The sequence below is a fragment of the Somniosus microcephalus genome, chromosome 4 (assembly GCF_052327205.1).
Source record: "Somniosus microcephalus isolate GS21.2 chromosome 4, FLI_Smic_1.0, whole genome shotgun sequence".
NCBI classification, from domain to species: domain Eukaryota; kingdom Metazoa; phylum Chordata; class Chondrichthyes; order Squaliformes; family Somniosidae; genus Somniosus; species Somniosus microcephalus.
In genome coordinates this window covers 298,819,806-298,842,832 of record NC_140990.1, presented here as the reverse complement: position 1 = coordinate 298,842,832, position 23,027 = coordinate 298,819,806, and the positions used below count along the sequence as shown (strand labels likewise).

General features: G+C 46.9%; 1 protein-coding gene across 1 annotated transcript in view; it reads right to left on the bottom strand.

The window, feature by feature from the left end:
• The window catches only part of kynu (kynureninase), a 242,978-nt gene that overhangs the window by 90,127 nt on the left and 129,824 nt on the right, over positions 1-23,027 (bottom strand). Inside the window, exon 7 of the mRNA XM_085986656.1 lies at positions 14,988-15,134. Within this exon, the coding sequence (XP_085842782.1) occupies positions 14,988-15,134 (147 nt within the window). The remainder of the gene's footprint in view (positions 1-14,987; positions 15,135-23,027) is intronic.

The following is a 23,027-nucleotide window of genomic DNA, read 5'->3' as shown; positions in this document are numbered from 1 at the left end:
AGCAGACATCAGCGGCGTCTCCCAGGTGGCCGCACACACTTGCATCACGCAGGTAACCGATGCCCTTTTTGCCATCGCGCACAATCACATCAATTTCTCCAAGGATCAAACCAGTGCAAATGCGCATGCGGTTGGGTTTGACAATCTGGCAGGCTTTCCAAGGGTGCAGGGCGTCGTTGACTGCACACATGTGGCCCTAAAGGCACCCCATCACAATCCAGGTATTTTTATCAACCGCAAGGGATTCCACTCCCTCAACGTACAGCTGGTGTGTGACCACAAGAAGGAAATTTTGCACGTTTGTGCCAAGTACCCTGGCAGTTTCCATGACTCCTTCATCCTGCGCCAGTCTAGTGTGCCTCCGCTCTTCAGTCCGCCAGACTAACTTTGCGGATGGTTACTTGAAGACAAGGGCTATCCCCTGAAGACGTGGCTAATGACGCCGTTGAGGAGCCCTTCCAACGAAGCAGAGCAGCGCTACAACTCCAGTCACATGTCCACCAGATCCATAATAGAGCAAACCATCGGATTGCTGAAGATGCGCTTCAGATGCCTTGATAGATCAGGTGGAGCCCTGCAGTACTCAGCAGCCAGGGTCTCCAGAATGGTCGTGGTTTGTTGTGTACTTCACAACATGGCATAGCATCGTGGCTTGCAGATGCCTGAGGAACAAGTGGCTCATCACATAGCCTCCTCAGCCTCCTCAGATGAAGAGGAGGAGGAGAGCGACAACGAACAGCTTGCAGAGGCGCATCAACCAGCGGCAGCAGCATGCGAGCACATTGCTGCCCAGGATGCAAGGCAGGCACTCATCTTGGCCAGATTTACATAGCCTGCACAAACAAACACTTTTGCCTCGCACCTTCTTATCAGACCCTCGACAATGGCCAGGAACCTACAGATTCCTATCACTCTGACCACCATACTGACAATAGCAAGTAATCCTAAGCCCTCAATGTGGTAGTCCCATTAGCGACATGACACACGCCACAACTGCAACAGTTTGCCATCAGAATTTTTAATGGCAATAACCAACTGATGGCTTTTCAAAATTAAACATAACATTACACCCAAGTGACTACCATTGTGATTACTTGTGCAGTATCTTCCTCTTACGCGTGCTCCTACGGGCTGCTTCCCCTGTGACTTTAGCAGATGTGGAGGCCCCTTGCTCACTTTCCTGCTGCTCCTGTCTCGATACCTTTGGCGGGCGTCCTCTGGGGTTGCGAACCTGTGAGCGCTCGGCAACAATCTGCTGCTCCTGCGGCTATGCAGGGGTTGAGACGTCGATCTCAGTTGGGTGGGGACTCTGGTGGGGCACTGACCGAGGGCTTTGCAGTGGCATGGTCGTGTGAGCGCTTGGCGAGAAGCCCCCACTTCCTTGCTGTCTGCCACCAACATCCCTCTCATGGGTCAGTCCCACTTCAGAGCTAGCAAGTGACTTGACAGCACCTTGCTGCACTTCAGGGGGGCCATGAGGACCTGTTTCTGTACTGGAAGTCCTACTCCTGAGGACTTGCATGAATATCTGGTTTGTATGCTTAATAGCTGACCATCGCTCCTCAAGAAATGTCAGTCTATTGTGAACAATGACCATGTTTTCACGAACCTGGCGACTAAGCTCCTCCATGGCCATAGCCATCCTCTCCTCTACGGTAGCCATCCTTTCCACGGAGATTGCCATCCTTTCCGTGGTGATGCATTCATGCGCCAATGCCTCCACAAAGGCTCTGCTCCTGTTAGCGGTGGACTCCTCCATTCGCTCCACACTCGCAGCAACCCTGGAGACAAAACCTGCCAGAGACTCCTGCACCTGTTCCTGGAGTCCTTCTGGATGGACCCGGAGGCACAGGGAAAACATGCAGCGGAGCTGAGCTGGGGGCGTCCTGCGCCCTCCGACGAGGACTCTCCACTGCTGTCCCTATCTCCACCATCTGCTGATGCTCACTTGTGAGCTGTGATACACCAGGTGACAACTTTACTCTATGTCCCGAAGGTCCCACCAAGTTATTAGAGTCTGCGCTGGTGATGTGTGTGCTTTATTCTGCTGATGCAGCGCCCTCAGAAGTTCAGCTTCCTCTGAGGAGTCTGGAAGCTCAGGCTCTTCCTCCTGGACAGTGGAGATGGGGGCTCTCGATGGTCCTGTGGGGGAGTAAAGGAAAGAGTTAGAGATGTGAGGTCAAGGTTACATGCACATTGAACAGTGCAGATGATCATAAGTCAATCTGTTAGAGCATCAGATTCATTATCAGTGACTCATACAATGTCAATGAGAGAGATGCCAAACTATTCTGTCACCAGCTTGCTGTGATGCGCCTGCCTGTCCGTCCCCCACTTGGGAATCCTCCTCGATCTCGGCAATTTCCAGGGCCGCCTCCTCTGAGGCGGTGAGCTGGGCTATTGAGGGTGGCCCTCCTCCTGTCCTTGCTCTTTCCCTCTTATTGTGAGCTCTCTTTTTCTGCAATGAGGGACACAAGTGGAGTTTGAGTGAGAATGAAGGAGTGAGTGTAGAGATTCCATAGCATAGATGCTTAGACAGAGACAAAGGGCCCTCCCTGTGTGTTGTAAGTTGTTGTCATTGCATCACAGTGATAGAGAGTATGAGGGCTGCATGGTCGAATAGTTAAGTGAATGTGACCAGAGAGAGAGAGAGGTAATGGGTAAGGGTGCAGGGATGTAAGTGTCAAGTGGGATGTGGAGCAAGAGGTTGGCAAAGCAGAGTGCTGGTGAGGAGAGGCGATGGGGATCAGATTGAGGGTGAAGGGAAAGTCATACTCACTTTTCCAGTGTGCAGAATGTCATGAAACCTCTTCCTGCACTGCAGCCAGGTTCTGCGGAACATAGAGGTGGCATTGACCTCCCTGGCCACTTGCAGCCACACAGCTTTAGTTTGTTGTGGTGGCTTTTTTCTCCCTGAGGAAGGGAAGAGCACCTCCTTATTGGATCTTGCTCCCTCCACCAGAGCATGGAGCGAGGGCTCATCAAATCGACGTACACACTTTTGCTTGCTGGTGGACATGGTCGGTAAATGAAGTCCTTCATACAATGTCCAAAGCGTTTCCAGTCTCCAGAAGAAGCAAGGCTGCTTGCAGGCCTTAAATTCAGCAGCACTGATGACGTCATCGGAGGCGACTTTCAGGATGGAAAGACTCATTGGGCTAGGGGTTCCCACACGCTGGAAATCAATTGCCCAATTAGGGGAAAATCGCTCTTTTTCCTCACATCACACTGGAGTCGGGTTCAGAACTCTAAAAACACCTGACACGCCACAGCCCACCCACACTGGCAAAATCATGCCCATAGAGTACCAAAGTGTGGAAATTATGATGAACCTTTATAAACACAGGTTCGGCTCCAACTGGAGTACTTTGTCCAATTCTGGGCACCACACTTTAGGAAGGATGTTAAGTTCTTAGAGAGGGTGCAGAAAAGATTTACGAGAGTGATTCCAGGAATGAGGTATTTCAGTTATGTTGATAGACTGGAGAAGCTGGGGTTGTTCTCCTTGGAGCAGAGAAGATTGAGAGGAGATTTGATAAAGCTGTTCAAAATCATGAGGGGTCTGGACAGAGTAGATAGAAAGAAAATGTTCCCATTGGCAGATGGTTCGAGAATCAGAGGACACAGATTTAAGGTGATTGGCAAAAGAACCAAAGGCGACGTAAGAAAAAACTTTTTTACTCAGCGAGTGGTTAAGATCTGGAATGCAATGCCTGAAAGGGTGATAGAGGCAGATTCAATCACGGCTTTTAAAAGGGAGTTGGATAAGTACCTGAAGGAAAGAAATTTGCAGTGTTTCGGGGAAAGGGCAGGGGAGTGGGGCTAGCTGAAGTGGTCTTGCAGAGAGCTGGCACAGGCTCGATGGGCCAAATGGCCTTCTTCCATGCTGTAACCATTCTATGATTCTATTCTATGATTCTAAGGTGGCAGTTGGCCCTGGGAAGTGGCAGTAACTACCCTAATGTGTCCCCATAGATGCAGAGTGTCTTGTAGCAGCCTATTCTCCCTTTAATCTGACCCCAATAACTTACCTGTTGAAGGCCTTGGGGGCAAAATTGAGTCGTGCCCCCTTTGGGATGCTAACTTCGTCGGGGCGCTACTTTTAGCGCCTGAAAAAGTTAGCACCCCTATGCCCGAAATTCACTGGTAGCGCCCCAAGAGTGAGGCAGTGCACTACTGGAAGCGCCCCGCCTCCCTCTTGGGGCGCTGTGAGTGAATATCGCGCCGCTATGTGCCATGGTATTGCAGGCCTTCCTCCCCTTAGGAGGGGCCTAGCACAGTGCGACCCGGGGCCCAGCTGGACCACCAGGGATCGGAGTGCCGGCAAAAGAGCCCGGCACTCAAGTGGAGTGCCGGGCTCATGGCGCGCAGCCAGCATCCCACGAGGGGGCTTCACAGGAGGCCGGGGACAACAACGAGGGCAGGTGCTGGCAGGTGTCCAGAAACACAATTGGCTGCCCAAAACCTCCCCTTTAATTTGCGCCGCCCTGGCCGCAGGTACACCCCCCTGACCCTGTCGGACATAGCGTCCGGCGGTAGGTCAGGGGATGCTACCGAAGATTGCGGCCGGGGTACGAGCGGGGCGCTGCATAGCAAGATGACGTCATTGCCGGGGGCATAGCGCTGCGGGGTGCTAATGGTTACTGCCGCCGATAACCTCCCGCTGAATTTCGCAGGAGGTGTTAGTGACGCCGCGCCCAGGTGCTAGTTTTTCACCCAATGTCTCCACCAAAGCCTTTGTAGTGTATGTACCTTTAAGAGAGAACTACTTTTACAGCTCCTGTATACTGTAGTACCGGCAGTGACCACACCTGTAAAAAAGCCTTGAGCATGCCTCTGTACCCGAGTCTTGAGACTACCCTACTCCAGTAAATACCTGTTGATTGTTAAGTTACAACATCCGTGTGGTTATTGAAAAACATCATACTCTCAGAATCACGGATCTAACAGTGGCGACGAGTGTCAATTCGAATCTACCTGCAACTCTGCATTTCCCTTCGAGGATTCGCTCCGGAGGGCGGTGGAAGAAAGTCGAGGCCAGAAGCACGGGCGTCGACCACGAGCAACCGCCCAGTCATCCAGCAGAGAGTGAACATCGCAGGGGAGGCTGTGGAGAGCCGGGCTTGGTTCCCCAGCCACCACGATCAGCAACAGACTGACGACAGGTACAGCGCAGACCCTTCCTGGACAGCGGCGGCTGGAGCCGGCCGACGGCGGAGAAAAAGCCGAGCAGTGTCGATGGGGTAAGATAGAAGGTGAAGCGCACAGGGCGCAGCCGGGGGTTGAAAACCGAGCGGCGTCAAGGAAAAACAAAACGGAGAGAGAGAGGGTAAAGCAGCAGCCGGGTCCAGGACCGAGCGGCGGAAACGGGAAAGGCGCACAGAAAGAAAAAAAAAAAAACACGCAGAGCACAGCCAGGGCTCAAGGGCTGAACAGTGTCCGCGGGGAGAAGAAGGGAGAGCGCGAGAGACGCCATTGAGCCACGGAGAAGAAGGAAGAGCGCGGGAGACGCCATTTTTAGAAGCCGCAGCGGAGAAGAAGGGCGAGCGCGGGAAGGAAGGAAAGCGCGGGAGACGCCATTTTGTGCCAGCGGAGAAGAAGGGGAAACACGGAAGATGCCATATTTGACAGTTAAATCACACCCAGGGATGACGAAGAGTGGCAGTATCTCTATGTTTGACAATGAAGTCGAAGATTGGGCGACATATGTGGAACGTATTGAGGTGTACTGCAAGGCGAATGAAGTGCCAGATGCTAGGAAAGCACTGGTTTTGTTAAATTCCATGGGTGCAAAAACTTATGGGTTACTGCGAAACCTAATAACCCCAGAGAAGCCTGTGAACAAGAATCTCGAAAGCATGGTAGAAATCCTACAGGACCACTTAAACCCCACACCGCTGCTGATAGCAGAACGATTTAAGTTCCATAAAAGGAACCAACACAAAGACGAAAGCAATGCTGAGTACTTAACGGAACTGCGCAAGCTATCGAAACACTGCCAGTTTGCAGTGGGACTAGCAGATACGTTAAGGGACAAGTTTGTGAGTGGGCTGCAAAGTGAGGAAACCCAGAAATGGCTTCTATCAGAAAAGGATCTTATGCTGGACAAGGCTTTCAGTATGGCAGTATCACACAAAGCAGCCGCAAGGGGCGCTGCAGAGATACAACGGAGACCGCAAGAATATGGCACCAATGAAATGTCCTATGGAACAGGGAAGTGCTATCGCTGCGGCAGAAAAACACATGACCAGAAGGATTGTTGGTTCAAGGACCAACTGTGCAGACAGTGTGGAAAAGCAGGACACATAGCAAGAGTGCAGGTCTGGGAAGAAAACCAACAGTAAGAAATCTCCACAGGAGAAGGACAAAAAGGTACACAAGGTGATGGACAGTAGTTCAGACGAACAGAAAAGTGACACAGACTCCAGAAGCAAGGAGCTGGGTTGTCTGAAACTACATAAGGTAACCAAAATGGAGGATCACCAGACTATCTGGGTTACAATCAAGATAGACGAAGTCCAAGTGAAAATGGAATTGGACACAGGATCAGCCCTAACAGTCATAAACCAAAGGGTCAACAAGCGGCTATTTTCACATATACCCTTGAAAGCTACAGAGATTGTCTTGAAGACGTACACGGGGCAAAAAATTCTACCCCAAAGGAAAAATAAGGGTGAAAGTGATATATAAAGGCCAGGAAATACCTAAAATGGATATATATGTATTGCCAGATGGAGGACCACCACAGCTAGGACGTGAATGGATCCGGAAGATACAATTAGATTGGCATTCCATACAGGCACTGAAGGTTGAGGCCAAAAAGGATGACGACGTCACACCTGGACGACTGTCAAAAATGTTAACTGACGCAAAAGAAGTGTTCCAGGAGGGACTCGGAACACTAAAAGGCATAACAGCAACGATTAAAATAGAGGAAAATGCAAACCCAAGGTTTCTGAAGGCCAGACCAGTGCCTTATGCGATCACACCAGCTGTCGAAACAGAGCTGGAAGGGTTGGAACGTTCAGGAGTACTATCCAAAGTAGACTGGAGCGAGTGGGCTACACCCATCGTTCCTGTAATGAAGAGGTCGTTGAGTAATACGCCTGGGGAACCAAAGAAGGTCCGCATCTGTGGGGATTTTAAGGTGACAGTGAACCCAGTCCTTCACACGGTACAATATCCGCTTCCACGAATTGAGGATATTTTCGCCTCGCTATCTGGAGGTAAACGCTTCACCAAAGTTGATCTAGCCCAGGCGTACTGGCAAATGGCGGTAGAAGAAGCCTCGAAACAATACCTTACGATTAACATTCATAAAGGTCTCTATCAATACATCCGGCTGGTGTTCGGGGTAGCATCGGCTCCGGCTATTTGGCAAAGGGCGATGGATCAAGTACTGCAAGGGATTCCAGGGACCCAGCGATATTTGGACGACATCCTGGTCACGGGCGAAAATGACAGTGATCACCTCACCAACTTGGAGAAGGTGCTCACCAGATTAAAAGAATATGGGCTACGAGCTAATCGCCACAAGTGCGAGTTTTTCCAGAACATTTCTCGTATTGCGGCCACGTCATCGATGAAGAGGGGTTACATAAGTCCCCTGAAAAGATTGAGGCAGTAGTCAAGGCTCCAGCACCGGAAAATGTGTCACAACTGAGGTCGTTCCTCGGGCTGGTAAACTACTACCATAAGTTCTTACCAAATTTGTCCACGGTATTACACCCACTGAACACCCTACTGCAAACAGGGGTACCATGGAAGTGGAATGACGAACCTAGAAGAGCTTTCCAGAAGTGTAAAGAATTGATCACATCAAAAGAGGTGTTGGCCCATTTCAACCCAGCACTACCAATTCGTTTGGCATGTGGTGCATCACCCTATGGTATTGGAGTGGTGCTGTCGCACAAGTTCCCAGATGGGTTGGTGAGGCCAGTAGCCTTTGCGTCTTGGTCACTAACCTCAGCCGAGCGCAACTACGCCCAGATTGACAGGGAGGACCTCAGCCTAGTATGGGGAGTAAAAAAATTCAACCACTATCTGCATGGGCAGAAGTTCACCTTGCTCACTGACCACCAACCACTTGTCTCCATCTTTAATTCTAAGAAGGGCGTTCCAGTGATGACTGCACAACGGTTACAAAGATGGTCCCTGTTTCTAGGGGCGAATCAATATGAAATAGAATATAAAGGCACGAACAGCATGGAAACACTGATGGGCTATCGCGCCTGCCACTGCCTACTGTGGAGGAAGCAGTGGACACTATCGAGATATTTAATTCGTCAATAATTGAACGATTGCCAGTAACGAACGCGGATATAGAGAAGGAGACCCGCAATGATCCGACGCTGTCTCGGGTATATGATTTGAAGGTGAGGGGATGGCCAACACATGGCGACTCACTGTTGCCAGCATTCTCATCCAGAAGAGAACAGCTGTCAGTATGCCAGGGGACAGTGATGTGTGGATCCAGAGTGGTGATTCCACCCAAGTTAAGGGAGAGAGTGCTAAATGAGCTACATGAAGGTCATCTGGGGGGATTAAAAATGAAAAGCCTTGCTAGGGCTTATGTGTGGTGGCCAGGAATCGATCAACAAATCAACAAAGGAGCTGCTCAGGATGCCAGAAGGTCCAAAATGCACCACCACAGGCCCCTCTACACCCATGGGAGTGGCCCTCCTCTCCATGGCAACAGGTGCATATTGATTTCGCTGGTCCATTCATGGACTCAATGTTCTTAATAGCAGTGGATGCTCATTCGAAGTGGCCTGAGGTGACAAAAATGTCCTCAACCACTACAGAGAAAACGATTGCAGTCCTACGGACCATATTTGCCAGAAACGGCTTGCCAGAGCATATTTGCTCTGATAATTGACCACAGGTTGTGTCCGAAGAGTTTCGAAAATTTATGAGAAGGAATGGGGTAAGGCATTACACATCCGCCCCGTATCATCCAGCCACAAATGGATTGGCTGAGAGGTTCGTATAAACCTTTAAGAAGGCGATAAAGGCCATGTGCAACGATGAAATTCCACTACAGCATAAGGTGGACAATTTCTTATTAGCCTACCGAAACGCGACACATGCAGTTACCAACCACACCCCGGCCATGATGTTCTTTAACCGAAGGTTGAGATCTCGTTTGGACTTGCTCAGACCAAATGTGCGAAGAAATGTTGAGGATAAACAATTCCCCCACATCAATGAGAAGCCGACAAGCAGCTTCAACGTAGGACAACCAGTCTTGGCCCGTGACTACCGAACAGAGAAATGGCAACCTGGAGCGATATGCACAAGGCAGGGGCCATTAATGTACACAGTGGATGTCGGGGAGAACATTGTGAGATGCCACGTTGATCAGATCTTAGCGTCACAGGAACGAGTCAACCCCATGTCTCGCGTACCTGGGGATGAACCCGACATACCGGTAGCATCTACCTCCGAACCAGTAGCAGTGGAATCCGATGAACTAACTGATGAAAAGGGGCCAGAATCGCCTCTGCAGCAAGAACAAGAACCTCAGGAAAGGCGCTATCCCGAAAGGATCAGGAAGCCGCCCCAAAGACTGAATCTATAAATGGACTATTGTTGTTTAATGTACATGTTAAAGTGTTAATTGTTATTTGAATATTATGGGTACTACTAATCTAAAAGGGGAGGAATTGTAGTGTATGTACCTTTAAGAGAGAACTACTTTTACAGCTCCTGTATACTGTAGTACCGGCAGTGACCACACCTGTATATAAGCCTTGAGCATGCCTCTGTACCCCAGTCTTGAGACTACCCTACTCCAGTAAATAACTGTTGATTGTTAAGTTACAACATCCGTGTGGTTATTGAAAAACATCATACTCTCAGAATCACGGATCTAACAGCCTTCACTGGGTTTTGTTTCAGATCTTCGAGCTGCTTCTACCCCTCTATGGTTCCTCGCTGGATATTCTGGATTCTTGTTTCTGCTCCAGCACTACCGGGGGTTTTCTCCTTCCCTCTTGACAACAGGAATCCCACCTGGAGACCATTGTGTAATGAGCTCTAACCCAGAAAAATGATCAGGGCTGCTGCGTATACAAAGGCGCAAACAGAGGTCCCGCCCCATTGAAACTCCACCCAAAGAGTTGAATCAACCCCCTCCATAGTCTCTTCTCAATACAGTTTAAAGCACAATTGCATTTCTCTTTTAAATTGTGTCAAATTATTCTCACTCTTTTTGAAGAACTTAATTTAAGTTTATAATGTGGTGCATGCAATGTCTTCCTTGAATAAAGAAAGTCATCGACCTGAAATGTTAACTGTTTCTCTCTCCAGACGTTGGAAATCCGAAATAACAACAGAAAACACTGGAAAAACTCAGCAGGCCAGGCAACATCCGTGGAGAGAGAAACAGAGACAACGTTTCGGGTTGAAACCCTTCCAGCATTTTCTCTTTTTCTTTCAGAGTTCTAGCATCCGCAGTATTTTACTTTTGCTTTAGTCCTCCACAAATAGTTACGCAGCTCCATTTTTTTTAACTAGGGTGCTAATACTTGCTTTTATTTCTGTTGACCTTCCTGATCTTAGAAATAGTAAACTCAAATCAGAACAATACCTGTCAATGAGCGCAAGTAATCTCAAGAGTTTTTATTGAAGGAAGCACTGACCTTGCATCAAATTTGCTGGCGAATTTGTTATCCACTGCAGAATGGGAGAAGACATGTCTCCTCCGTGAGTCCTCACGTCGCAAGATGCTGGCCTCAGTCAGACTGGATGAATAGCTATGTCAAGTAAATGATGGGCACTTATCGAGAAGGAGGCAACGAATCACTTTACTCATGCTGCTCTCATGCATCATTTGAAACCAGTTCAAAAAGGTAAATGCCTGAAAGCTGTCAGCACTACATCCATATTCGGAATAACCATTTTATTTAATGGCCCAGAAATTCGGGTCGGGGGCTTCCCGCAGGTGCAAGCCCCCGACCTGCACTTACCTTGCGCGCCAGCCGTTGAGCTGTAGGGCCCCGTGGAATACCGATCCGGGGCCTGGCCCAGCTGCCGGTGCGCAGTGCTTGCGTATCCCAGGGGCGCAGTTAGTTCGATGCGTCCCCTGGGATCACGTGGGCCATGGGCAGCCAATCGGAGCAGGGAATGCTCCATTTATAAGTCTTGACAGGAAGTGCTGTCAAGAGTTATAAATACTACGGCCCCAAAATAGCAGTAAACCTTCAAATAATTTTTTTTTAAATCACATTTTTTAAATAATATATAAATTACATTAAATAACTATTTTAAACAATAATTTAAATTTTTGAAAAAATAATTTTATAGTCCAACGGGGCTAAAAATAAGCTTACTTTGCTTTAAATATTTAAAAATAATAAACCTGTGGAAAAAATGTTTTAATTTTAATTAAATCACCACTTACCTTTAAAAAGCAGGCATTATGCCTGCTTTTTAAATTTCTAACTTCTGGAGACTTATTCTCCTGGGAAAACCTGTAAAGAAAACCTAAGTTTGATGTGCACGCGCAGCCTCCCCTGCACGCGTTTTTGACCTCTGAACCTCTTCGTTCAGAGGAACGGAAGTGCCGGTTTACCGCGCATGCGCAGTGCATGCAGGAAACCGGGACTTCCATCGGGCCCACGGGTGAGTACCCCGTGCGTACTCACCCATGGAGACCCGAATTTCTGGGCCAATATCAATGGAAAATGTGAGGATTCACCGAAGAGACCTCGGACTTTCTCCCATCAACACACTTGAACACGCAATCCTGCATGGCATACACATGCTTGTTGTTGGCCCTGCCCACATGCGTAACAGTACAGAATGTGAGAGCACTCGTCTCCCCCATGTAGGTGTTATTGTATGTGAATCACTGAAGTTCATGACTACCGCTACAATGCTATTGCAAAAGAAAATAGTGTGTTAGGTTGCATTGACAGCATGAGTAAATACAATACAAAAAAATACTATACCTTTGTATCAGGCCTTGGTTTGGCCTCTAGAATACTGTAATAAAAAAGATTAAAATACGGCAGATGCTGAAAATCTGAAATAAAAACAGAAAATGCGAGAAACATTCCGCAAGTCAGGCAGCATCTGTGGGGAGAAAAAGGTCACGGCCTTCCTCAGAACTGGACTGACAGCTCACTGTGGATTGTGGGATCGTGCTGTGCATAACATGGCTGCTGTATTTACTTGTTCCATGCTAAGCATTTGGTATATTTCTGAGATGTAAGTTGGCACTGATTAAGTCATGACATTGCCCATTCAATTACGTGCTTATAAACATTCTAAGTTCTTTTCAGTTACAGCTATTCAGCACCTAGTCTGGCTGCTCATTAGGTTAGCTCATACAAGATGGTTAGCAGAGCTGATTGAAATGTGGAATACGCAAGAAAAATTGACTCTTGTGTAAGAACAACTTGTGCTCTAAAAGCCTTCATCTGCTATTGATTACATTTTGTAGTTCTGGCAGGAGTGAGAAAAACAAAACTGTTGCTTCTAGGAACGTAGCATTAATGGCCAGTTAATCTGCTTTGGACACCAAGAGAACTCCTCTGCTCTTCCTCAGATTGCCATGGGATCATTCACATCCACTTGAGAGGGCAGACGGGGCCTCAGTTTAACATAGCATCTAAAAGACAGCACCTCCAACAGTGCAGCAGGTCCTCAGTAGCGCATTGAAGTATCAGCTTAGATTATGTGCTCAATTCTCCAGAGTGGGACTTGAACCCATGACCTTCAAGATTCAGAGGTGAAAGGGCAACCACTGAGCTAAGGCTGACATTTAGTAATAACATTTAGTCATCCTATCCTTTTCTGTACATGATCACAGCACATTGGACCTACTTTTATGTGTTAGGCAGAAAGTTGTGACGGTATTACATTTACATCATATGTAAACGTAATTGACTTTTTTTTTAAAGAGTATTCCATTGTTGCTCTTAGCAAAACAACAAACTTTCATTTATATAGTACCTTACAATGTCCTCAGATGTCAGAAAACACTTCACACCCAATGAATTACTTTTGAAGTATAATCATTGTTATTATGTAGGATAACATGACAACCAATTTGAATACAGCAAAGTCCTTCAAACAGCACTTTAGATGAATGATCAGTTAATCTATTTTTGGTGGTGTTGATTGAGGTTAAAGTATTTCCTCATTTCAGTGGTTAAGGGACCATCTTACTATTTGAAAATTCATTAAACATTTATTAACATTTTAGTTTGTGGTATTGTTAGATCCTAAAAGGAACCATTTTAAGTTTTTGAAAATGTTATTTTAGTGGCAAGGCTCAAAGTGCTCTCTATCCTTTTGTGGCATTATTACAAATCAGGATGTATATTTGTTAGGACTAATTTAGGAACATAGGGACGGGAGTAGGCCATTCAGCCCTCAAGCTTGTTCCATCATTCAATTAGATCATGGCTGATCTATGTCTTAGCTCCATTTACTCGCCTTGGTTCCATAACACTTCATAATTTAAAAAAAGAACACCCTTTCAGAGTGCACAAACAGTTGCAATGACACTTAATGAAAGCAGGACACTGTATCAAATGCTTCCATGACTACACAGAATATGTTGAAAATGAAGCTGATGGATTACACAAATCTCTTGAATGAAAAGGAGGTCCTCATTAAGCAAAAGAACAAGAAATCTATGAGAATGAAGTAGTTATTGCATGAGGCAACAAACTCAGACAATAATTAAAAAGCAGTACTTTGACGGCTCTGTTGGATTATTAGATTAATTTCAACAGAGCATGTAATTTCTGTATGAATTGCGGCTTATGCCCTATAGGGTTAAGTGAAACAACTCTTCCTATCATGAATGTTGGCTCCTAAGGTAACTAAGATGTTTCTTGTGCTCTGCTAAATATAGTACAAGATGTTGAAAGGATTCACAAAACGTAGCAGGTGAGAAAGATAATCTAAATTGCAGCATTATGCTGTGTATTTACTGCAATTTTGGGGCTGATCTTCAACGTCTGTTTGAAACGGGCGTGAAATCGGTAGCTTGCCCGCGCCGTCCGCCCGGAGGCTGAACCATTCTGTTTTGGGCTTCATTTTCAAACAGGCATCCCACTGAAGCTTGCTGGTTGTGGGAGGGCAGGATATCGGCTGGCTCCCACACTAGATACAGTTAGATAGTTGGAGGCGGGGGGGGGTGTGCCTTGAACGGGTCAGCATCCGGCCAGTTTGTTTTAAAATTAAAATTCCTGGGCCATTTTTTGAGCAGCCTGCAGCGGTTCCTTTAAAAACTATTGATTAGGCCGATCAACAATGAGCACAATTAGGTAGAATGTCCACGGCACACGCTCCACCCATTTGTACCTGAAAATTGAAATGAGGTCCTACAACTGGCGTAGGAGCGCAAATTGCTTATTTGATCAGCCAGGTGGCCAGGCTGCTCATCCATTCAATAGGCCAGCTTGAAAATTGCATCAAGCGAGCTTTAGTCTTCAAGGGAGCAGCCGAGGTGCCCCTCTCCCCGCTCCCATGATTTTCAATTGATGGCTGGCCATTTTTCAGGTGAGAAACTGGAGGCTGGCAATTGAAAATCGCTGCCAATGTTTTCCAAATACAAAGTTTCAAGATATTTAGTTGTTCTGTAAGTGCAGGTACTGATCCAAGTGCCTTTTAAATGTCTTACTTGGCTATTTTCATGCCTTTTTCTCCTTTTAAAGATGTTTCACTGACTTACTCAGATGATCTTTGTGCATCAGCCACCAGTTGTACACTTCTATCCAGCTTTTCAAAAAACCTGTTTTGCAGACTGTTAAATCCATTAGCTGACTTTCTGTGACGGGAGTCAGCATACCTGATCTTAATATTTATCTGCAACCTTCTTCCCCCTCTTTGTTTCGCCCTGCTCTACAAAGGTACTTGCCGACATTCCAGTTTCCACCAAAACATTACTTTATCTTATCTCTTTTCAGATGCTGATGAATCCATTGTGTATTTTCAATTTCAAACTTGTGGTGATTTGTTCAACTCACCTTAGCATGTCCTGCCCTTGTTATCGAAACCATGTCAAACAGCTGCCCAGTGTAATATTGTACTCCGCTGAACATGATCACAGCAATACTGTCACCTTCCTTTTCTATTGTAGATAAAATGTCTTCTGTTCTCAGGGTCTCTTCTCCCTAGAAACAAACAGCTGATCATGTTTTTTGATACAAAATGTAATACTGTAAATAGAATTATAGTTACTACGATCGGTGAATATTTGTCTATACAATACTTTATAGTTCAATGTGGGCTATGGCTCCGATCCTTTAATAAGATTGGATTTCAACACAATTCCAAAAATGATGGCATGCATAAAACTTCAGGGCACTTCAGAAAATCTCACACCTTTCATGATTGTTAAATTAACCATTGGCTTTTTAATTAAATATCTATCTACTCGAAATACATGACTGGCATTTATGCTGTGTTGACAGAAACATTTCACATCAGTCAAAATAAAACATACTACATCGCGCTTTACTCTTTAAAAAAAAAAGTATTCACACAAAGATTATCTATCTTATACAGTCTCACATTAAAAACGAATCATAATATTATAAGATTGAGCCCAGATTGCCAAGGAGAATATATTAACAGGGAGACAGCGGCAATTTTATTGTTTGATGTCAAGACTGACAGGACAATCGTGTGATTTTCCCTTCCCTTATCGTAAAAAGGTACCATAAAAAATGGATTTGAACATCATAGCAACAATATCCTCCATCTCCTCCCATGCCTCTTCCAAGCTCATGTCGTTCGTGGATGGTGAAGTTTAATTTTGATGTAAAATTGTGTTTCAGTATTTATTTTAGGTGTTGAGCAAAATTATACAGTTGTTTGAATAGTTTTATGACTGTATCATTGGTATTTCACTTCAGTATCACAATGAATGAGCTAAGAGTTGAACAGAACAGAATTGATCAAACCACAGAGGCAACCGTTTTCCTGATTCTATTAGGAGCCCATCCGCCTAAAGGGTAACAATCATTGCGAACTTACAATGAGCAGGTTACTGCAAAGAAATTTAATGTACAATAGAATACAAATAACAGCATCAGTTGGTGGCACCGGGTTGGATACATATCATTAGATTCAACATAATACTGTAAGTATTTCTATTGTAATATAACATCATGCTGTTCATTTTCACACAGTCTCTGAAATGTTAAACAAAACTGCTGTTCCTGTCTCTCACAGGGTCACCTTGCTAGTTTTAACACTGAAAGGAGAAACTTTAGCAGCAACCCATAAAGAACATCCCAAGACACTTCATGAAGAGGCGCCTGGAAGATGGATGAGCCAGTGAAGGAGAGATTGCGGGGATCCAAAAGCTTGGTCAAAGAGGTGCGTTTTGAAAAAAAGTTTTTTAGAGGAGGGGAGAGGGCTGGAAAGACCAAGAGGTTAAAGAGGGGAATTTCAGAGAGTAAGAGGCGGGCTTGTGGAGGCACTACCGCCAATGGTAGGGCGAAGGGAGAGGATGATACACAAAAAGCCAGAGTCAGAGAGAGAGTTTGGTGGGCGGGGCGAGAGTGGAGGAGGCTGTGGACATAGGATAGGGTGAGGATTTGGGAACAAGGAGCACAATTTTAAATTTGAGGTGCTGGGGAACTGGGAGTTGATGGAGGATAATGAGGACAAGGCAGATGGGCGAACAGAAAGATTACCGGACAGAATACGTGCAGCAGGGTTTGGACAGGTTGGATTTATGGAAGATATTGGATAGGAGGCAAACAAGAAAAGTATTGGAGTAGTTAAGGCTGGATGAGACACTGTCTGAGGGTTTCAGTGGAAAAGGGGCAACGGTAGGGACACAGGTGGGCAATGTTGCATAGGTGGAAGTATGCGGTCTTTGTGATGGGGTCTTAAAGTCAGCTCAAGGTCGAACAGGCATCTGAGGCTGTCAACAGTCTGCTTCAGCCTGACAGAGTAGCCAGGCAGGGGTGGTTAATCAAAGGCAAGAAAGCGTTTTTTGTGATAGCCCCATTCCTGTCAGTCCTTGCCAAGTGTGACAGTTGATATTTTTTGGGCGGAGGGAGAGGCATTATCTTTATGAAGGCATGTTTGAGAATTTTTTATTTGGCTCAGAAGTGGGAAATGTTTATGCACCATTTTAGTCACATGAATATTACTGATGCTATTATCACCAAGGGGCAGATTTAATCTGGAGCGGGTTTTGAGCGGGTGTGAGGTGGGGCCAGTGTGAAATGGCCTCAGTTATAGGCCTGGGGTATTTTAGCTCCTGGGCCTCATTTAAATTTGAATGCCAGGTTTCCCCACTGTAATGTATGTGCCTTTAAGTCAGAACTACTTTTACAGCTCCTGTATACTGTAGTACCGGCAGTGACCACACCTGTATATAAGCTTTGCGCATGCCTCTGTACCCCCAGTCTTGAGACTACCCTCCTCCAGTAAAGACCTGTTTATTGTTAATGTACAGCATCCGTGTGATTATTTAATAACAGCATATCCACTGAACCACGGATCCAACAGTGGCGACGAGTGTCGATTCGAATCTACCTGCAACATAAAAAAAAATAGTCGAGGCCAGGAACACGGGTGTCGACCACGAGCAACCGCCCAGCAGTCAGGCAGAGATTGAACTTCGCAGGGGAGGCTGTGGAGAGCCGGGCTTGGTTCCCCAGCCACGACGAGCAGCAAGAGACTGACGACAGGTCCAGCGCAGTCCCTTCCCGAGCAGCGGCGGCTGGAGCCGACCGACGGCGGAGAGAAAGCCGAGCAGCGTCGACGGGGTAAGACAGAGGGTGAAGAGCGCAGGGCGCAGCCGGGGGTTGAACACCGAGCGGCGTCGAGAAAAAGAAAACAAACCGGAGAGAGAGAGGGTAGAGGAACAGCCAGGTTCTAGACTGAGCGGCGTCGAAAAATATAAAAAGAAGAACGCGCAGAGCACAGCCAGGTCTCACAGGCTGAACACGGTCCGTGGGGCGAAGAAAGGGGAGCGCGGGGACGCCATTGAGCCGCGGAGAAGAAGAAAGAGCGCGGGAGACGTCATTTTTATAAGCCGCAGCGGAGAAGAAGGGCGAGCGCGGGATGGAAGGAAAGCGCGGGAGATGCCATTTTGTGCCAGCGGAGAAGAAGGGGAAGCGCGGGTGGCACCATTTTTGACAGTTAACTCACACCCAAGGATGCCGAAGAGTGGCAGTATCTCTACGTTTGACAATGAAGTCAAAGATTGGGCGACATATGTGGAACGTATTGAGGTGTACTGCAGGGCGAATGAAGTGCCAGATGCTAATAAAGCACTGGTTCTGTTAAATTCCATGGGTGCAAAAACTTATGGGTTACTGCGAAATCTAATAACTCCAGAGAAGCCGGTAAACAAGAATTTTGAAAGCATAGTAGAAATCCTACAGGACCACTTAAACCCCACACCGCTGCTGATAGCAGAACGATTTAAGTTCCATAAAAGGAACCAACACAAAGACGAAAGCAATGCTGAGTGCCTAACGGAACTGTGCAAGCTATTGAAACACTGCCAGTTTGGAGCGGGACTAGCAGATACGTTAAGGGACAAGTTTGTGTGTGGGCTACAAAGTGAAGGAACCCAGAAATGGCTTCTATCAGAAAAGGACCTTACGCTGGACAAAGCTTTCAGTACGGCAGTGTCACACAAAGCAGCCGCAAGGGGCGCTGCAGAGATACAACGGAGACCGCAAGAATATGGCACCAATGAAATGTCCTATGGAACAGGGAAGTGCTATTGCCGCGGCAGAACAACACATGACCAGAAAGATTGTTGTTTCAAGGACCAAGTGTGCAGACAGTGTGGGAAAGCAGGACACATAGCAAGAGTCTGCAGCTCTGGGAAGAAAACCAACAGTAAGAAATCTCCACAGGAGAAGTACAAAAAGGTACCCCAGGTGATGGACAGTGGTTCAGACGAACAGAAAAGTGACAGACTCCGGAATCAAGGAGCTGGGTTGTCTGAAACTACATAAGGTAACAGAAATGGAGGATCACCAGACTATCTGGGTTACACTCAAGATAGACGGAGTCCAAGTGAAAATGGAATTGGACATAGGGTCAGCGCTAACAGTCATAAATCAAAGAGACTACATGCAGCTATTTTCACACATACCCTTGAAAGCTACATAGATTGTCTTGAAGACGTATAAGGGGCAAAAAGTCTACCCCAAAGGAAAAATAAAGGTAAAAGTGACATATAAAGGCCAGGAAATACCTAAAATGGATATATATGTACTGCCAGATGGAGGACCACCACTGCTAGGATGTGAATGGATCCGGAAGATACAATTAGATTGGCATTCCATACAGGCACTGAAGGTTGAGGCCAAAAAGGATGACGACGTCACACCTGGACGACTGTCAAAAATGCTAACTGACGCAAAAGAAGTGTTCCAGGAGGGACTAGGGACACTAAAAGGAATAACAGCAACGATTAAAATAGAGGAAAATGCAAGCCCAAAGTTTCTGAAGGCCAGACCAGTGCCTTATGCGATCAGACCAGCTGTTGAAGCAGAGCTGGAAAGGTTGGAACGTTCAGGAGTACTGTCCAAAGTGGACTGGAGCGAGTGGGCTACACCCATCGTTCCTGTAATGAAGCGGTCGTTGATTAATACGCCTGGGGAACCAAAGAAGGTCCGCATCTGTGGGAATTTTAAGGTGACAGTGAACCCAGTCCTTCACATGGTACAATTTCCGCTTCCACGAATTGAGGATATTTTCGCCTCGCTATCTGGAGGTAAACGCTTCACCAAAATTGATCTAGCCCAGGCGTACTTGCAAATGGAGGTAGAAGAAGCTTTGAACAATACCTTACGATCAGCACTCATAAAGGTCTCTATCAATACAACCGGCTGGTGTTTGGAGTAGCCTCGGCTCCGGCTATCTGGCAAAGGGCGATGGATCAGGTCCTGCAAGGGATTCCAGGGACCCAGTGTTATTTGGACGACATCTTGGTCACGGGCGAAAATGACGGTGATCACCTCGTCAACTTGGAGAAGGTGCTCACCAGATTAAAGGAGTATGGGCTACGAGCTAATCGCCACAAGTGCGAGTTTTTCCAGAAACAGATCTCGTATTGTGGCCACGTCATCGATGAAGAGGGGTTACATAAGTCCCCTGACAAGATTGAGGCAGTAGTCAAGGCTCCAGCACCGGAAAATGTGTCACAACTGAGGTCGTTCCTTGGGCTGGTAAACTAGTACCACAAGTTCTGACCAAATTTGTCTACGGTACTACACCCACTGAACACCCTACTGCAAACAGCGGTACCATGGAAGTGGGATGACGAACGTAGACGAGCTTTCCAGAACTGTAATGAATTGATCACATCAAAAGAGGTGTTGGCCCATTTCAACCCAGCACTACCAATTCGTTTGGCATGTGACCAATTCGTTTGGCAGCACGGTGGCATAGTGGTTAGCACTGTTGCCTCACAGCGCCAGGGAACCGAGTTCGAATCCGGCCTCGGGCGACTGTCTGTGTGGAGTTTGCACATTCTCCCCGTGTTTGCGTGGGTTTTCTCCGGGTGCTCCGGTTTCCTCCCACAGTCCAAAGATGTGCGGGTTAGGTTGATTGGCTATGATAAATTGACCCTTAGTGTTAGGGGGATTAAATATGTGGGGTTACAGGGATAGGGTGGGATATGTGTTGGTGTAGGGGTTACGGGGATCGGGTGGGATATGTAGGGGTTACGGGGATCGGGTGGGATATGTGTCGGTGCAGGCTCGATGGGCCAAAATGGCCTCTATCTGCACTGTGGGGTTTCTGTGATTCTGTGATTCTGTGATGCATCACCCTATGGTATTGGAGCGGTGCTGTTGCATAAATTCCCTCACGGGTTGGAGAGGCCAGTAGCCTTTGCGTCTCGGTCACTAACCTCAGCCGAGCGCAACTACGCCCAGATTGACAGGGAGGCCCTCAGCCTAGTATGGGGAGTAAAAAAATTCAACCACTATCTGCATGGGCAGAAGTTCACCTTGCTGACTGACCACCAACCACTTGTCTCCATCTTTAATCCTAAGAAGGGCGTTCCAGTGATGACTGCACAGCAGTTACAAAGATGGTCGCTGTTTCTAGGGGCGAATTAATATGAAATAGAATATAAAGGCAGGAAACAGCATGGGAACGCTGATGGGCTATCGCGCCTGCCACTGCCTACTGTGGAGGAAGCACCAGCAGTGGACCCTGTAAAGTCCGTGCCTCAATAATACACGGACTTCGGGAGAACAGTTTAACAGGTACTTTACTGAACAGGAGGCAACGTCAGACTGAAATACAGAAGCCTGCTAGGGCCTTTTATACAGGGGTGGTCACTGCCGGTACTGCAGTCTAAAACCAGTTATTCCCTGAAAGGTACATACACAACAATTCCTCCCCTTTTAGATAAACAGTACATAACATTCATTTAACAACTAAATAATAACTAATTACAATTACAATTTTCTCGGTACTATATACATCAACTGAAATAATCATTTATAAGTTCAGTCTTTGAGGAGGCTTCCTGATCCTGACTGGATAGCGCCTTTCTCGAGTATCCTGTTCTTGTGGTGGAGTCGATTCTGGCTCATTGTCATTGGTTGGTTCGTCAGCTTCCAATACTACTGCTTTGAGGTAGACGCAATCTGTACTTCGGGCTCATTACCAGGTGCACATGCTTGTGGTATAGGTTTGGCTTGTTCCTGTGACTCTAGAATCTGGTCAGCATGGCATCTCACAATGCTCTCTCCAACATCCGCTGTGTACATTAGTGGTCCCTGCTGTGTGCATATCGTTCCTGGCTGCCATTTTTCTGTTCAGTAGTCGCGGGCCAAGACTGGTTGCCCTATCTTGAAGCTCCTGGTTGGCTTCTCATTTATGTGCTGGAACTGCTTATCCTCAACATCTCGTCTTATGTTTGGTTTGAGCAAATCCAAACGACATCTTAGCCTTCGGTTGAAAAACAGTACGGCCGGAGTTTGGTTGGTTACTGCATGTGTCGCATTCCGGTAAGCAAACAAGAAATTATCCATCTTGTGTTGTAGTGGTATGTCGTCATTATACATTGCCTTTATGGCCTTTTTAAAGGTCTGAACAAACCTCTCAGCCAATCCATTTGTGGCTGGATGATATGGGGCAGATGTGTAATGTTTCACCCCATTATTCTTCAGGAACCTCCGGAAATCCTCAGACACAAACTGTGGCCCATTGTCGGAGCAAATCTGTTCTGGCAACCCATTCTTGGCGAAGATGGTCCTTAGGACTGCAATAGTTTTCTCCGTGGTGGTGGAGGACATTTTAATGAGCTCTGGCCATTTCGAATGGGCGTCCACAGCGATTAGAAACATTGAGTCCATAAATGGACCAGCAAAATCAATGTGTACCCATTGCTATGAAGATGAGGGCCACTCCCATGGATGTAGCGGGGCCTGTGGTGGAGCGTTTTGGACCTTCTGGCATCCTGTGCATCTCTTGGTCATATCCTCGATTTCTTTATCGATTCCCGGCCACCACACAAATGCCCTGGCTAGGCTCTTCATTTTTACCCCTCCCAGATGACCCTCCTGAAGCTCATTGAGCACTCTGTCTCTCAACTTGGGTCGGATTACCACTCGGGATCCACACATCAAGGTCCCCCAGCACACTGACAGTTGTTCTCTCCTTGGCGAGAATGCTGGCAACAGTGAGTCGCCATATGCTGGCCATCCCTTCACCGTCAAATCATAGACCCGAGAGAGTGTCGGGTCATTTCGGGTGTCCTTCTCAATACTTGCGTTTGTAACAGGCAAACATTCGACTATGGTCGCATGGAATATCTCCACAGGGTCCACTGCAGGTGCTTCTTCCACCATAGGCAACGGTAGGCGTGACAGCCCATCAGCATTTCCATGCTGTTTCATACCCTTGTACTCTATGTCGTACTGATGTGCCCCTAGAAAAAGTGACTATCTTTGCAGCCGTTGCGCCGTCATCACCGGAACGCCCTTCTTTGGGTTAAAAATTGAGACCAGGGGCTGATGATCAGTCAGTAGGGTGAATTTCTGCCCGTGCAGATAGTGATTGAA